An 18,416-nucleotide genomic window follows, 5' to 3' on the forward strand; every position below is an offset into this window, starting at 1 on the left:
TATAAGACAGTGGCCTATGGAAGAAAAGTGATGGCGTCACCAAACAAAAAACCATCCATTCCGACGCATTCCAAATCATAGCTGTGGACTTCAGACAGGCTTGTTTGAAGAAAACATTGCCCAATTATCACCAGCATATAACCTGTAGGTCCCAACACACTAGACTACTACTGTACCAACATAAAGTTTTTCTACTGTTCCATGCCCACATTACATTTTGGTAAATCAGTTCTTTCGGCTGTCAGTCTCCTACCTGCATACAAACAGAGATTAAAGAGCAAAGCTCCAGAGATTGGGAGGACAAAAAAGTGGTCGCAGGATGCAGAGAAGCAGCTAAGGGATTGCTTCCAGTCAGTGGACTGGTCTGTGGTTAAGGACTCATCTGTGAATCTGAATGAATGCACCATGAGTCCCTACCCACAGCCCAGTCCACTGACTCGAAGCAATCCCTCAGCCACAGGTAGGAGACTGACAGCCAAAAGAACTGACCATGAGGAAACATCAGGAAGTTGCACAACCCATGATGATCCTGTGATTTCAGTCTTCAGAACGGTGAAACCACAAAAAGCGTCTGGCTCAGACAGAATACCTGGCCAAGAACTAAAACACTGTGCTGGTCAACTGCCTGGAGTGTTCACTGAGATCTCTAACCTCTCCCTTTGGCAGTTTGAGAAACCTACCCGCTTCAAGCAGGCTTCAATTATATTGGTGCCTAAAAAGAACATAGCAAGCTGCACCAATGACTATTCTCCAATAGCACTTACATCCAGAATGATGAAGTGCTTTGAGAGGTTGGTGATGAAACATATCAACTCCTACCTGAGAAGAGACTTGGATCTGCTCCAAGTTGCCTACCGGAACAACAGGTCAACAGCAGATGCCATTTCATTGGCTCTTCACTCAACCGTGGAACATCTGGACAGCAAAGGTACATACATCAAGATGCTCTTTATTGACAACAACTCAGCATTCAATACCATTATCCCCTCAAAACTGATCAGAAGCTCCAAGACCTTTGGCCTCAGCACCTTCTTCAGAAACTGGATCCTGGAATTCCTCACTTGCAGACCCCTGTCAGTTCAGATTAGCAAGAACCTCTCCACAATCTCCATCAGCACAGGTGCACCACAAGGCTATCTACTTAGTCACAACTGTAAAGCATGTAGAGCAGGGGGCTGTGAGGCCCCAGTGCTCTAATGCCACATTCAAATTTGCCGATGACACCACTGTCGTAGGTCCAATCAAAGGGGGTGATAAACCAGCACATCAGAGGGTGATTGAAAACCCGGCTGAGTGGTGCCATATAAAAAAAACCTCTCACTCAATATCAGCAAGACTAAGGAACTTGATTACTGATTTCAGGAGAAGAAAACCAGAGGTCCATGAGCCAGTCCTGTCAGAGGATCAGCAACTTTAAATGCCTTGGTGTTATTATTTCAGAGGAACTGTCCTAGACCCAGCACACAAGTCCATTTACAAAAAAAGCACAGCAGCATCTGTACTTCCTTACGAGCTTGTGAAGATTTGGCATGACATCTAAAACTTGGACAAATTGCTATAGATTTGTAGTGAAGAATATATTGTCAAATGACATCGCAGCCCGTTATAGAAACATCAATGTGCTTGAATGGAAAATTCTACAAAAAGTAATGGATGCAGCCCAGTCCTTCACAGATAGAGCCCTCTCAACCACTGAGAACATCTACACAAAACATAGTTGTAGAAAAGCAGTATCTATGCTCAGGGACCTCCACCACCCAGAACATGCGCTCTTCTCATTGCTACCACAAGGACTCAGGTACAAGAGTCTCAGGACTCACACCACCAGGTTCAGGAAGTTATTACCTCTCAACCATCACTCTCTTGAACCAAAACGGATAACTCCACTTGCCCCATCATCAAAATGTTCCATCAACCAATGAGCTCACCTTGAAGGTCTTTTCAGCTCCTGGTCTCAATATTTATTGAATATTTATTATTATTACTTTCTTTTTGTAATTGAACAATTTGTTGTCTTTTGCACACGGGTTGAACGCCAAGTGATCTTGCATGATTTCTTAAAAATAGTTATTATTCTATTATGGATTTACTGAGTATACCGGCAAGAAAATGAATCTCAGGGTTATATATGGTGACATATATGTACTTTGATAATAAATTTACTTTGAACTTTTGAATATATCACAATTAAGCTCTACAGTTAATGGTAATAAGATAACAATTATGTCACATCATTTTCATGTAGGAATCCTAGACATTGTACCCAAACTCAAAAGTTGTCGTGCTATGAACTGTTTGGGACAGTTTGAACTAAACTGGCAGGGGGTCAGGAATCAGAGTGAAAGGGCCAAGGATGGTGCCATTGGTATACGACTAGATGCAGTGTATTGTGAGACAGAGGAAGAACAGGCAGATGATACGGCAAAATTACAGTCAGTAGGATGAGGTAAAGTGTAAGGTGGGGCCTTTTCCGGGGGGCTGCTGGTAAATGGTAATCAGCAAGGATCTGTATTAAGACAGTTTCTTTTCATGTCATAAGTCAACAATTTGGATAACAAAAGTTTGCAGATGATACAAAGGGAGATGGAGGAGCAGGTTACGTGGAGGATGCAGGGAGCCTGCGGAAAGACTTGGACAGATTAGGAAAATGGACAAAGCAGTGGCAAATGGAATACATTGTAGGATAATGTATGGTCATGCACTTTGATAGAACCAATAAAGGCATAGTCTATTTTCTAAAAGGGGAGAAAATTCTGAAATCAGAGGTGCAAGAGGGCTTGAGAATCCTTGTTCAGGACTAAAGGTTAACTTTAACTTTGAGTCAGCAGCAAGGAAGACAAATGCAATGTTAGCATTCATTTCAAGGCACTAGAATATAAAAGCAAGGATGTAATGCTGAGGTTTATAAAGCACTGGTGAGACCACACTTGGAATATTGTGGGCAGTTTTGGGTCCCTTATCCAAGAATGAATATGCTTACATTGAAGAGGGTTCAGAAGAGGTAAAAAGGAATTAAAATGTTACGGTTCGAAGAATGTCTGAGAGCCCTGGGACTGTACTTATCAGAATTTAGAAGAATGAAGGAAATCTATTGAAAGCTATAGAATGTTGAAAGGTGTCGAAAGACTGGATATGGAGAGGATGTTTCCTAACGTGGGGGAGTGTAGGACCAGAGGGCGCAGTCTCAGAGTAGAGGGATGGCCATTTAGAACAGATCTGAGGAGGAACTTCTTTAGCCAGAGACTGGTGAATCTGTGGAATTTGTTACCACAGGTGACTGTGCAGGTCAGGTCATTAGGTGTATTTAAAGTGCAGGTGATAGGTTCCTGATTAGTCAGGGCATGAAAAGTTATGGGGAGAAGGCAGGAGATAGAGGCTGAAAGGGAAAATGGATCAACCATGATGAAATGGTAGAGCAGACTCGATGGGCCAAATGGCCTAATTTTGCTCCTACCTCTTACGGTCTTATGAAGGAGAAATGATGAAGCAGATTTTTAAGATTCCTAGTAGTTAAACAATGACATACATCCAAAGAAATACTTCACTAATTCTCAAAAAAAAAGAGAAATAAAAATTCCACTGGAAACATGAACCATCCAAGGATGATACAAGATTAAAAGTGGCTTATAATTTTTCCTTACAGTAAGCCTGGAGACTGAAAGTAACAGATGTGGAGGGAAAGTGTTAGGAAATAGCAAGAAAATGAATTAGCAAGTATAAAGAGTGTGAACTTTTCTGCTACCCTATAAAAAGAAAAAGAGTAGCAAAGAAAAATTTTGGTGTTTTTATGGAAAAAAGGCAGAAGAAATAACTCAGTTTATCACTCAGTCGGGAACTTAAGTAATCTTCAGTAAAGATTAATTAATATTACTGGAAAGTGTCTGCTAAGATAATTGTCACATTCGTTGAAATATCACAAAATTTTCTCAGACAGTTTCAAAGGTTATTAAAAAGTAACATTCAACTTGAGATAGAACTTGCAATCAGTTAACCCAATTTTATTATTACCAAACTTCTGGAATCCATTTTAAGGACTCACTAATGCCACACTATGCGTGATCAGGTTACAATTTTCTGAGTAATTAAGGTTTAATGAAAAGGAAAATCTGTTTGAGGAAAATGATGAGTCTTCACTACACCCCCCCCCACCCCCAGATGCATGTGGAAGCAGGGGAAAGCATCTGTATTTTGATAAGGAATTAGTTAAGATGCATAAAAATAAATTATTATACAAAATAACTATGGATTAACATTAGCTTGGATAAAAGATTTATAACGGGTAATAGTGATAGATTTGAATGAAAGGGGAATGCAGTATCCAAGAAGAGAAACATGTTAACTTTCTCAGCTAAGTTTGGGCTACAGAAGAAGCCAGTGGCTAGCATTTTACTGGGAGCAGATAAATGGAACAAGGGGTCATCATGGGCAAAGAAAGTTTAGAGAGGGAAAGACAAGAACAAAGAGAATTCACTCAAAGATGTGAGCTCAGGGTAAAGGCTGGACTGTCAGAAAACTGGCAATATAAATTTGGTCCAAAAGAATTTCCTATAGACTTTATCGAGATGGAGTGAAGGATTCAGGGGATTAGACTTGCACATAGCTTAGAATGGAGAAATGTATCTAATAAATTTATTGGAGTTCTGAGGATATTACAAGTAAATACATAATGGAGAAACAATAGATTTTTAAAAATAAATTTCCGAAAGATATCCTGTAAGATGTCATAACTGCTATGGGAGAACAAAGCACTGAATATATTAAAGGATGAAACATTTCTCAGCCTTTAACAAACTGTACTAAAAAGCAAATCAAGGGAAGAGGAACAGGCAGGAAATTGCAAATACTAGATCAGCCACAATCTGAATGAATGGAGTAAACTCATTACTCCTGCTTTCTTTTATGTTCCCAAAGTAGTTTCTCAAAATTTTCTTTGCATTTTATAATGACTTGCATAGAATAGTAAGGAAATTTTACAGAGCAAGAGCTTTGTCCAATATTTCCTTATGCAGTCTGATCAAATATGTCAGTGAATGGCTAAACCATTTGTCCAGCATATCTATTTGTCAGTGCTGTTTGTATGAGTGAGCAGAGATAAGGACTGCACTAGACGAGTAGCCAGTGTGACAGACTGTAATAACTTTGCTGGGACTAAGCTCTCACAGACGGAGACATGGTTTGGTTGAGCAGATAACCAGCTACAGAAATGTATGCTGAATGCAGGGGAAAATACCAGATTGTAAGAGTATGAGGGTACAAAGGCAAAGGGAAGGAAACTCGTGAGGAAAATAGACAACCAACAACAAAATCAGTCTTCCTTCTCTTCAACTTGAATCATGAACAAAACTTACATAGCATCAACTGAACTGTTAAATTGTTTCCTCTCCACAGATACTGCTTGAACTGCTGAGAAGAAAATGAACTCAAAAATTAGGTGCTTATCATTTCAATAAAGAGCTCAACAAAAATTAAAATCAAAACACTTTTTCACTTCATCAGGTATTGTCCTCACTCTGGAAACAGAAAATACTTTCTAGACTGGCATTCACCATTAATTAATAAAACAGGAAAAATAACTTCTCTGGAATTTCAGTTTTTTTAAAAAAAAGATCTACAAAAATGCTAAAATCAGGGAAGAAAAATTATTTTAAAAATGGTTATTAGTATACAATGACAAGACTTCCTCTGGTCACTCCAGTTTCCTCCCAAAGTCCTAAGACAGGTTAATTGATCATTGTCAATTGTCCTGTGATTAGGTTAGAGTTAAACGTGGGTTGATGGACAGCACAGCTTGGTGGACCAGAGGGCCTGTTCCACACGATATCTCTAAATAAATAAATATGACAGAATCACATGGATAAACAGATTAATAACTCTTAAAGCATGTAGGATAACTTCCCTAAATAGACTGAATTTTCCTGACTGGGAGGTATGTATCAGTCACAATTAACTGATCCACATAAATGGAAATGCACCTTTTAACTTTTTGCTTAATAGAGATTTGACCTCAACATGTAGACATATTTAATGTTGAAGTACTCCTAAATGAAACTGCCTGCTGCAAGTTGAGCTTCATGCCAAAGTACATTACCTTAGTATTTATAAGCATTAAAGGTCATTTGTCAATCAACACATTAGTGCCAAGTTTCTCTCAATCCTTCTCAAATGCCTCCTAAATAGTATTTGCCCTTTTGTGAAATTTTGTATCAGCAAATTTTGATGCGACATAATTCAACTAAAATCAATTATGAAATGAAGAACGAATATCAGATTTAAAGAATAGTCTGCTGCAATTCACACAATCAACATTTCTCCACAAAGCCATAGTATTTTCGTTTATGGGAAAAAAAGCACACTTGTCCTAAGAAATAACAATGGAAATAAAAATCCATCTCCATAAATAACAAAGCTATTACCATTTTGTCTTGAGATATGCTTAATGCTGAATTTCCTGTCCACCCTAATCTCACCTAGTCAAATTGATAAAACACTACTAGCTGTATAAATAGCCTTTCCCCAGTCAAGCACGTGATATGATAAATCTGTCTACAAGTGAAGCTGACTGGTCAACTTGTAGACAGATTTATCAGATCATATGGTTGGGCAAAGCACAGTCTATTTATATTTACCACGTGCCTTCAATGGTAAAGAGAAACAAATAATTTAAGTGCATCATTTCTCATTTTAATATTCACGTGCTTGCTAAAGTACCGTTCTGAAGGCCATCTAGCCATCAGTCATTAGCCATCAAAACCAGGCTGACCAGGGATACCACAAATTTTGTGTGCTCCCACCCTTTCACTTCCTTCAGTTGTCTGATCACAGACAGTGCCCCACTCAGGCTGTCCCATATACAGTAATGCAAATTATTCTAGAGCGAATAATTATTTTTAGGCAATTGTTACAGTAAAGTTACTAGAAAAATCTTACATTAAGCATGAATGATTTAACACCATTTGCCCTTGTGTAAGATTTAGTATCAGCAAATTTACTTTTTATCAATTTTAGTTGAAGTGATTAAAAATAAACAGGAAGCCAGAGGACTGAAATCACCTGATCACAGAGACCCATAACACATTTTGATAAAGTTAACTTGAGTCTGACCAACCTATTACATTTTTGAATACATTTATAAAAAAGACAGTATCTTATGGGTTCCAGAAGACATCTGATATGCCTCTGTATGAATTAAGTTATTTAATTCTTACATCCATCTCACAACATGAGGGAATAAAAATCTTTATATTGCATTTCCATCGCTATGTATAAGCAATAAGGAAGAGAAGTGTGGGAGGACATTGTCCAAACACTAAGATTGTATATACATCGTTTTGTGTACATGTACAGTCAGATATGCAATCAGATCAATGTGTATTGATAAGTCTGATGCCTGGTAAAAGAAGCCAGACGGAACCAGCTGAAACAGTTTGTGGTTGGGGGTGCTGGACTTCCTGATGATCCTAAGTGAGTGCTTGCAGAATTAAAGCTAATCATATGATGTGCTGGAAATTAGCAAGAATGGAGAAAGTACAAATAAAGATCAAAGTATAATTTGTATGCTGGGGTTTATAATGATAGTTTATTTTTAAATGTGTATAGTGAATAAAGAGGAGAGCTTATTTTAAAAAATCTAAATTGAAAATGATACTTTATTAACTAGAACAATTAATGATGCAAGTGGGCGCTGGTTGTTAACGTACAGAGTAAGGTTTAATGAGTTAATAAAAGTATATTTAAAAAAAATAAACCTAATGGAGCATGAACTCTCATACTTTGGACCCAAAAATGTTAAATCAACATTTAGTAATTATTTCACAAAATTTTGGAATAAAATAAATGGATTTGGGATACTTAGTACACAAGTACAAAAAGCTAGAAGAAATTATTCCTACAGAAAGGCACACAAAAGGAAGCAACACACATCAAAGTTGCTGCAGGCCAGGCAGCATCTCTAGGAAGAGGTACAGTCGACGTTTCGGGCCGAGACCCTTCGTCAGGACTAACTGAAGGAAGTGTTAGTAAGAGATTTGAAAGTGGGAGGGGGAGGGGGAGATCCAAAATGATAGGATGAAATCTTGATCAAATCATAATGTGCAATTCACATCAAATAAAATTAACAAATAGAAACTTCTATTTGTTATATTTTGGTATCATTGAAAATGGAGTAAAAAGCGGATAAATAGATCTGAATTGCATTGCAGTATTAGACACAGATGACCAATCTGATTTCTAATATTCCCATGCGTTATTTTATAAAATACTTATTAATGCACTTGGTTCCATGCAAGGTGTAACTGAAAATGTGACTAAAAATCCCTTCTTTAAAAATAAACCCATTACCTTGCTGCCACAGGAACTCAAGCAAAATCTGGCACATATGTAATGTAATGGAGAATGTCCTATGTAACCCAAGGCAGCTTTTCCAAAAAGAGCAATAAACTGTTAGTACAAAGGCTGCAAGTAAAGTAATCTGTATTCTGCCTGTTATCTGTCTTGGGGGTCAAGCTGCTTAGAAGCTAGTCACTGATCAATCATTCAGCTGCTTGTTATGGTGTCAAGCCCCAAGTTTCATGCTATAAATGATGTCATTAGATTAGTCTTGCAGAATGGAATGGCTTACCGACCTTGCCTTCATTACCATAACAAAGATTCAGAATATTGGAATAACTCCTGTTAAGATAATCATTGTTTTCTATGAAAAATACTCAGAATTATAGCTGAGGAAAATATACATTGGGGTTATCATTTTGCATCAAACAGTGGAAACCAAGAGGAGACAACTGAATTGTACAAATTAAGTTAGAAAACAATATAAATAACAAGCACACATCTCCTTCAGCTAATGGGTCAAAAACCAGGATGCATGGATTTAAAGTGATTTGTAGAATGATTAAAAGGGGAGAAGAGGAATTACTTTTTTAAAAAAACAGACTGTCGTAAGAATCTGGAACTTGCTGCACAAAAGAGTAGTAAAGTACGTAAATACTACCCCAAGATTTATTTTCTTGCAAACCTTCACAACAGAACAAAGAAATACGTCAATGAAAAACTACACACACAGACTGACAATCAATGTGCAAAAGGTGGCAAACTACAAATAAGTAAATAAATTATACTATAAACATGAGTTATGGAGTCCTTGAAAGTGAGTGCACAAGTTACGGAACCAGCTCAGCTGGTTCAGGAGCCTGATGTTTGAAAGGTGATAACTGTTCCTGCACCTGGAACTATGTTCAACAGCCATAATCTATAGTTATGAGGTGGTATGTAGTTCTTTTTCAACTGGCAGCGGAGCAATGGACTAAACAATCCTGTGAGTTGTAAAGTTTCCAGGATTATTTTATGATCCATTAGTCCACCTTGAACTTACTTCCTCTTACAAACAAAATCTCAAAACAATGCCCATACCAGTGTGAAAATGTTCCATTTTGCCATCTCAGTGATCCTTGATATTTGAATAAAATTACAGAGATGCATGACATGGATCTTAAACTATGACAGCATGACTTAAGGTGAACTCATTTATTTAAGAACCTTTTGCAGCTAGAAAACATTTATTCTGGGATGACTTCAAAATGTTGACACTTAGAAGTACATTTACCAAGAGTTCCTCAATGTTATGAAAATCACCACTGGAAATCAGAAAAATGGAAAATACTCAAAATATTGAAGAGGACAGGTTATTCCCTTCAAATCCCTTTTCAAGTTCCTTTTCACCTTGAAAGACGAGGGCACTGGAAGGAGTTTGAACTCCCTCACTACTACCACACACAAAGAGTACCTGGCCAGATATGCAAATCCTTGCCAGAGGTGAAGGTAGAATCAGGTACAATTTTCAAAATAAATTTAGACAGGTACTTAAATGGACAAAGCATAAAGTCATAGAAGGACTCAGACCAAAGGCACAGAAAAGGTGGTGTGTGTAGTTGGTTAAAAAGATTGGCATGGATACACTGGGGCAAAGAGCTGTGCTATACATTTCTATGATACATGCTGGTACATGTGAAAAGAAAAACGAGTAAATTTCATCAGAACAGGAAAAAGAGATTCACAAACATGACAAAATCTGCAAATAGTGGAAATCCAAGGCACACACACGCAAAATGCTGGAGGAACTCAGCAGGCCAGGCAGCATCTATGGAAAAGAGTACGGTCGACATTTCCGGCCAAGACCCTTCATCAGGACTACTTAAGCAATGCGTTTTCTCTCTTCAGTTCTGATGATGGATCTCCAACACAAAACATGTTTATTTATCTTTACACTGATTTCTTTCTACTTAATCTGTTTCCAGGTTTTTCCATTTGTCTTTGTTCTGCGTCAAGTTCATGTGAATCAGAATTTCACAGAAAAGGTAACATTGTTTATTAACATTTTGAACAATGTTTGTATATTTCATGAAGTAATAACTGTAAGCATTCAATTTATTTAATGAATGATTCCATAAAGAACGCATTTCTTTTATGATACCAATTTCGGTTTTTTACTGCACTACTATAAAGTTCGTACTACGTATTTATCATTCATTGTGTGAAGAATTATTGATCGTCATTCCTACATATTTAATTTTTCACCTTTTTAAATGTTTCCTTTTTGTTCTGGTCAAAGTTAAGCTTCATTTACTACTTCACATTCTCCTTTTCCACACCTTTGTTAAATCTTACTCTCTCAAGGTAATCCATGAGACAGCACGGCAAGTATAAACTCTACTGATTAGCCAGATCCCTCTCACTTTGACCCCTAACAAGTTCTGAAAACACACAAGGCTTGCCAGTTCCCTCTTCATAGATCCAATACTTCACTTGGAAGTTAATTATTCCTCATGACGAGGAACACAATGCGACCCTAATATTTGGTCCCACAAGCACTCCGGTTGTTATCAACGAGGTAATATGCATTTCATTTTTACTTACTACCTTTAGATAAAATTGCATAAAATAAAAATTCTAAATAATATAGCAATTGCAACAAAAAAAAACAACCCAAAGCAGTTCCAGTTTCTCTGAATTGCAGGTGTTGTGAGTCTATTTAAAAGTTCACATGGTCAGATAAGCTATTGATATTATTTACATTGTAAGTGGAGAAAGGTACAACTATTTCCACTACACTATTATTTTCTGCACTAAGCATTTTTTTAGAGTCCACTCCTATGATCAATATGCAGTTCATAGACAGGAGTATGCACCAGCAAATCATGTATACAATTTAAAGTGGCCCTGAATGTACATTATAATGTATTCATATGTGCATGGGATGATGTTATAAATAGAATACATAATGGCTGACAGTTTATGTATAACCACAGCTGAGCCATACCAGAAGTCACAAGTTACCAGGATTCCCTCTCTCTCTCTTCCCCCCCCCACTAATTTATTGGTCATTAACTATTCTCTTTAGTAAAATAATCATAAAATAATCACAATAAAGTATTCTATTTGATATTTTGATATATAAGTATTTTCTCAACAGGAAGAGATATCTGCTACATTTTTAGGAGTTGCTGATGCACTGATTTCTGCTTCCCTATTTCTCCACAAACCCAGCAGAAATGGCATAAGAGTACATCAATAATTGAAGCTTGTTACGTAATTTGAGCAATAAACACTGGTTTATGGGCAATCAGTTGATTATCTTTTATTTGAATTAGAAAATATATTCTCTACAGTTAGCTTTACAATGACGTTATTCAAATTGTAATGTTGAGTATGAGAGCCTGGCTTCCAGGGTCCACCATTGTAACCTGTAACACAAAAAAAAAATCCCATGCAAATTAATAACCACAATCTAATGTGTACTTTGATCTGCTGCTCAAGCTATACAAATTCAGCTGGAGAGTAGTACATGACGAACGTGATACACAACTTTTTTGGGGAATGGGAGAAAGAGAAGCTAATGCACTATTTCACAATGGATAAACAGCAAAACGAAATTCACTATGTCCAGTTAATGATCGGGAGATTGTAGGCTTTTCTCCACCCCACAGTCACTTGCAGTGAGTTTCAGTATTGACAGCAAAGATCATAATGAAAAAAGCTAGTTCTCCATTTAATAAGTAGGCAGCATTTTTTCTATGCAACTTTAATTCAAAGGAAAAAAATGCAAAAAAAAAAATTGTACAAAGGGCTATTACTTCACAAAAATATGTGTCACGCTGAGACGGTGAGGTCCAGGGTAGATCATGTAAACCAGAATCAAGGATCTTGCAACAGAGGGAGAACATTTAGCCATTGTATTCTCTGAAAGAAATATCCAATTCATCTCACTCCCGCCTCTTCCTTCACAGCACTGACATTCTGAACACTTGTTGAAAGCAGAACCGACATTATGATCATGACTAAGGGAAACTGTAACTCTTTATTCACAAGCTACCTACACAGCTTCAACATAGCATGACCAATGCATTCACCTACAATACTTTTCCTCTTTGACCAGGTAATGGTATAGATCTTGCACTGTACTGTTCCTATTCATCAAATTATAGCCAAATATTATCCCTCACTCCCACACAATTATTTCTGAATATCCAAGAATCCCCTCTATTTCTCATCCACAGACTTTCCTCAGGAATTTGAGTTAAAACCCAAGTTCCATTCACAGTAATAACATTGAGCTCCTTTGTAAATATTTGTCAGGACAATTCCACAAGCTCAATTTTGTCATACTACATGACATATTATATTAGATCAATATAAATTTAATACAAATAAATATAGGAAAACAGAGAACATTGTCCCTGCCAGAACCTTAAATCCCTGGCCAGTATTCATATCACAGGTTATTGTCTGTAGACAAGGCAATTCATTTGCAACCTTGGTGATACGATCGACAACCCAGCTAACTACATGTCCAAAAACTCTGCTGCAATAAAACTATCCATCCACCTAGAATATATTACCCACTTGGTCTGCACCTGAGCTTCTTAGCTATTTAAACTTATATTCCTGACATTTTTTAAAATAAATTTAAATTAATCCGAACAGTCATGGCTTGTCACCCATCTTCAGCCCTACAGAAAATTGCATGCCACAATTTAGAAACCCTCACTCTTTTTTTAAATTCCATCAATGCATTTTGTCTCCAAGTTTTTAAAAATCCTACCCTCGATCTTTCATTCTTCTACAAGGTATCTTAAAACCAGACTCTGACAAAGCCTCTATTCATGTGCCTTTACAGGGCAGGGTAAAAATTCATTCTTCTTTATTTGATAACAGTCTTCATCAGCTCTGTGCACATTATGTTGCATGTACTTTAAAAGTACCAATTATATTGTTTTTGCTGGTGCAACTTTGAGTATGTGAAACTCTTGGTCTTCATTGCTAAAGACAACACCGAAGCCAAGAATGTCATTTCACAAACAACTCAGCACATTATCAAAGAGCAGCATTGGGTTAGACAAAAGGAAACGAAAGCTGGAGTCAACGTAAAGTAAATTACAGCTATAAATGTTGACACTTGTACAAAACTGAAACACCAGATTTAAATGAAGTTAACTCAAAAAAAATTCACTGTCAGACACTTATTTAAACAGGAAATTCGAAACTGTTACAGATTTAATAGGCTCAACCACCATTTAAACTGTAGATTCACTTTTCTGCAACTTTTGCAAGCAAGCTGTGTTATTGCTTTATTCCGTACACATAGACACTACTTATTGGCTCGGTAATTTATTCCCTGGTTTCAAGTGACATCACAAATCAGAAAACCAAGGCTCCTCAAGAGCAACACAGAGGTCATCTGAACTCTAACATTAAAATTAGTAGCCTTGTTGCTCCTTACCACACTCATAATAAAATTAAATTAACCTAAGTGACTGTCAAAAGTACAATTATTGTGAGAAGCCCATTTCCTCTAATGATTTTTCATGTTTAACTCTCAAATTATAAATTCTGCTGGATAGTAATGGGAAAAGAAACTTTCAGTAATTTTAACATGGAAGTATTTTACAATATATTGCCTGAACACTTCAAGAGCAATTACAGTGTGTAATTGCAACTTACAATTTTAACTTAAGCCATTCTGATGCAAAGTATAAAAAGGGATAAATTTCAATTGTACTGATTGAAAGCAGTATAAATACAAGAAAAGCCTTCATTTTAAAATTTTCAAACCTGAACATTTTTGAAGTAGCAAAGATTTTCAATGATTGAAAAATAAAGACACTCAAGTTAGCTTTGATTTAAAGTTCTACAAATACAATATCAGTGAGCAGGGCACCAATTAATACATACAGCCTTTGCCTTAACTTAATTAAAAAGCTTTGCAAGCATAAAACATCACATAAATCCATTCACATTACTTCAAAAGAGTACTAAAAATGTAACAAATTCAAAGAGAACGTTTTTTAATGTCCATAGCAATATTACATTTTAATTACAATACAAATCAATGCTTTATTTAGGTAGAACACAATCTAAATATAGAGCAAGGTGCCATTCTGGAGAACATTGTAGCAATTTCAGCATAATTAAAGCACAACATAATTGAAATAACAGATTATAAACAATTATTGTTGCTGTCATGTCTTAATTATAAATATACATTGGTTAGAAAGGTAACTAAAATGGGGCATGGGCAATACATAATATATCTGCATTATCCTTTTGATTTGCATCATACAACAGTATGAGCAGCAGCATAATACAAACTCTTAAGAACCTGTGAATGATTGTTATCACTGTTCCAATATCAGATTCATCATGGGAAAAGATAAGGAAGTAGGCAGCAATAGCTTGAGAAAGAACATAATTCACAGCAGCTGAATTATAAAGGTTACAAATATTCATTACTTATTCCATTACTATGTGTTATTTCATCAAAAATATGGTTTATATTAGTCCAATTATTCAGAAGCTGTTGCATTAATCCATTCATGACACGAAACAGATTACCAGAAGTAAAGAGAAAAAACTAAAACTAATGAAAAGAAGTTAACTCTAACACTACAGCAATATTTCACTTGAAGATAAATAATTGTGGGTTGTGCTATTTAATTGGAAGAAAGAAGACTGAATTAGGACAAATTCCAAAAATAATTTCTCTCAATCAATGTTGTCCATTTCCTATTCTCAGTCGTCATCTCAGTCTGCATTCTTTGGGCAGAAGAACTGTTCTACGCTATGAAACATTTCAATTTGATTACTCCGCACCCTCAAGCTACAGGATGCAAATTGTGGAACTATTCACAATGTATCTTTTCAAATCATATTGAATCTGCATTACTCCATTTTCAAAATCAGTATTTCTTTCCCCTGGTTTAGTGTCCATAACCACGTGCAGTATTGCTGATGCTTTATACAAAGTTTCGGTACAACTGATACATTACATTTTTAAACACTCTCAAAAACAAAAAGCATTTAATTAGCCCTATTTTGTTACTGTGCATGCTCAGTGATACCATATACAAACACACAAGTTTCGTTGCTCTTCTACATCTCCTTGCCTGTCGCCATTAAGAAACTCTGTTCCTATTTGCCTTTAAGATGAAAAATGGATATCACCATACTTTCTTAAATTGACCTCGATATTCTCCAATTTGGCCAGATCTTTGGGAAACAGCACACAACATTCTGATCAAAGGTCAAATCTGTTAACTTTGAATTGTTATTTCTAACTTCCAACCAACTATAAAACCACATTTTAAAAGAAGGTAAATTCTGCTCTTCAATCTCAAACCCACAGTAATGTCAATTCCACACGGCCATATTTCCAATCCCTCGTGCAGAACTTTAATAAACAATCTCTAAAGGTCCATTTTAGCAAAATTCATATACACCACATAAAATTATACCAGATTAGTTAAACACAAATTTCCTTTCACAAATATATTGCAATTACCTGATACTTTGCCAGCTGTCCAGTTACACAGTATTACAGGTAGATTGTAAATCTCTATCAACACACAGCCTCTCCCCCCACCAGCAGCATTTAATAATTGGGTTGTTTGCAATTTTTCAATCTGAATTCCACATAATCCCCAAGTATTGGGCATTTTAAAAGAGATTCCAGTTAGTACATCTGTAGTTTATTTGTATTATGAAATGCACCTGGTCCTAGAGATTTGACTTTTATTTAGCATATTTTCCTGTTATGATTTTTACAAATCCCTTAAACAGCCTGTTTTCTATCCTCTCTCTAAAGTGTGAAAATACATAGCTCTCATTCAACAAATCTGGCATTTCCTTTCTCACCAGCAGCCATCCTCAATAATTCCATATTTCCTTTACAATGCTGTTCCTCAGGATATACAATGCAAGAGCTAGGATATTTAAAAGCTATAGCTATTGGAGCTCATATCCTTTACAAGTAGAATAATTCAAAAACATACTTGAAGTATTATTCTCCTATAATACTTTAACCTTTTGGCCATACAGTATCTGTTTTTGTTTGCACTTTTGAAAGTTTTTTGCTTAATGCTATCTTACCTTGGGGTTAAGTATTGCCTTTGAGAGATTACTACATATTTACTGGTTTTGTTTCATACATAATACTTATTACTCCATCAGCCCAATATACCATTGCTTCTTCTCATAATCAATATCAAATTGAATATATTTTGCAAGATACATAGATGTATTTGGATTGTTCAGTAATTCCAGTTTGTTGCACTTAATGGCCAGTTTACTCACCATTTCTAAAACAGGAGAAAACTTAACACAGACACTGAAGAAACAGACCATTTGGTCCAATCAATCCAAATCATTCCTCATATTCTAATCGAGTCTTTTATTCCCATATTATTATTATTCAAATATTGGTATTCGAGCTACAATGATCAAAATAACCAGACGCTTCTTTCCCCCTTTAAACACGTACCGACCCTCCCATTAATCCCAATGTATCGGCCTCAACTACTCTATGCAGCAGCAAATTCCACCTTCGCACCATTCTCTGGGTACAGAAATTTCTGAGGTCCCTGTATGATATCCTAACGCTCGTGTATACAGGAGGTCACTAAATATTCTCGGCCATCGATCAAGCTAGCTGAATTATGTTTCTACCATAGCTGTTGTGATATCATCAATCGAATCACCAAATACAATTTTGTATTTCCCTCCGCAGCTCGACTAGTTTATTTAATGAACTCTACAGCCACGTAAGTCACGTTTTGATCCACATTAAGCTAGCTGGAATCAATCAGTGACAGCAGTGACTCTGCCTCTGGGACTTGCGACATTCCACTTGGCGAAAGACATCGGTTAGTATTTCGCTACAGGTCGTTTCTCAACAAAGTGCAACTTTATGCAGCTGGCTCAATCTGATTCAATGTTATGCCTCGCAAAAGAATCGGTGGCAAGGTGTCCGCCAATGGAGGCACCTGTGGGACTGCGGCAAGGGCTTCCCTGGATGCGAGTCCCGCTCGGCGCTAGGACCCGGGGGCGCTTCCCGCTCCAAACTCAGACGGGGCTCCTGGCTCTGGCGCTGCCGTGATCGGCGAGCAGCCGCCCGGACACCACTGTGAGCACCGGCCGAGGGGCAGACCACATGCTCCCCGCATCCCTGAGCTCGGCGCCAGCTGTCACGGCTCCAACACGGGCAGCAGACTCCAGTCATTTTACTATACAATACACACACACACACACCAAAGTTAGCCGGTCCTGGCAGGCGGTGCTCGTGTCGTTGTCTCGCTGCACAGCCCCTGGGTGCTTTATTTCGGCCATTCCTTCGGGAGCGACTCCCTTTTCCCCCCTTCATATAACTCACCCAAACTGCCGGCGAAACCGTCCATCTCGCAAATCGGAGGGAGCCCTCGATTCTGTGCCTGCCCAGCCCGCTGGCTCTACGAATGGATCTTTCAGTTTAAATTCCTTCCTCCTCCCGTCCTGTTCGTGGGACACGGCGCTCGGCTTCACACTCGGGGGAACCCGCACCGCCTCAGCTTCATTTGCTTGCCAGAGAGAGGTTCGTCAATCAGCCGCACGATTTTCCCTCCCTCCCCTTCGAAACTCGAGCTTAAAGAAAACGCGCTCGTACTCAGCCTCGCCTTGACAGCCACCGTTCAGCCTAATGGCATCACTGCGCAGACGCAACACGACAGCCAGCTTGTCCCAGATGCTTCTCGGGAATTGTAGTTTTATTCCATCCCCTTCCCTCTCCATTTTTTTTAGCATGAACCCTCAAAACCTCCTTTTTCCCTGAAAGTAGAGTTACTAATGTCTTGTTCAGATCAAATGTGAAAATGTCTTAAACATAAATATATAGTTTTCTTTAGATGTTTGGTTTTATGTCTTAAAAGTAGGAGTAACCACGCAAGAGCCAGCTTGTTAGAAACTCAAAGTTCAAATAAATTTACCATCAAATTACACTTATATCACCAAATGCTTTCCTTAAGTTTGTTATAGCCGGGGTGGTAATTGGACAAGCTCCCATACACGGGCTGAAACGTTGACTGCACTTTTTTCCCCTAGATGCTACCTGACCTGCT

The 18,416-nt window shown here is 37.4% G+C and overlaps 1 protein-coding gene across 2 annotated transcripts in view; it reads right to left on the reverse strand.

The window, feature by feature from the left end:
- Window positions 1–18,116, reverse strand: part of LOC134350481 (echinoderm microtubule-associated protein-like 4) — a 259,312-nt gene extending 241,196 nt beyond the window's left edge. The window contains exon 1 of one of the 2 annotated variants that reach the window (XM_063055692.1): window positions 17,696–18,116. In XM_063055692.1, the coding sequence (XP_062911762.1) occupies window positions 17,696–17,720 (25 nt within the window). In that variant the 5' untranslated portion in view covers window positions 17,721–18,116. The remainder of the gene's footprint in view (window positions 1–17,695) is intronic. The other variant, XM_063055693.1, reaches the window with a different exon arrangement.
- Between the last annotated feature and the right edge of the window lie 300 nt (window positions 18,117–18,416).

This window comes from Mobula hypostoma, chromosome 8 (genome assembly GCF_963921235.1).
Source record: "Mobula hypostoma chromosome 8, sMobHyp1.1, whole genome shotgun sequence".
Classification (NCBI taxonomy): Eukaryota; Metazoa; Chordata; class Chondrichthyes; order Myliobatiformes; family Myliobatidae; genus Mobula; species Mobula hypostoma.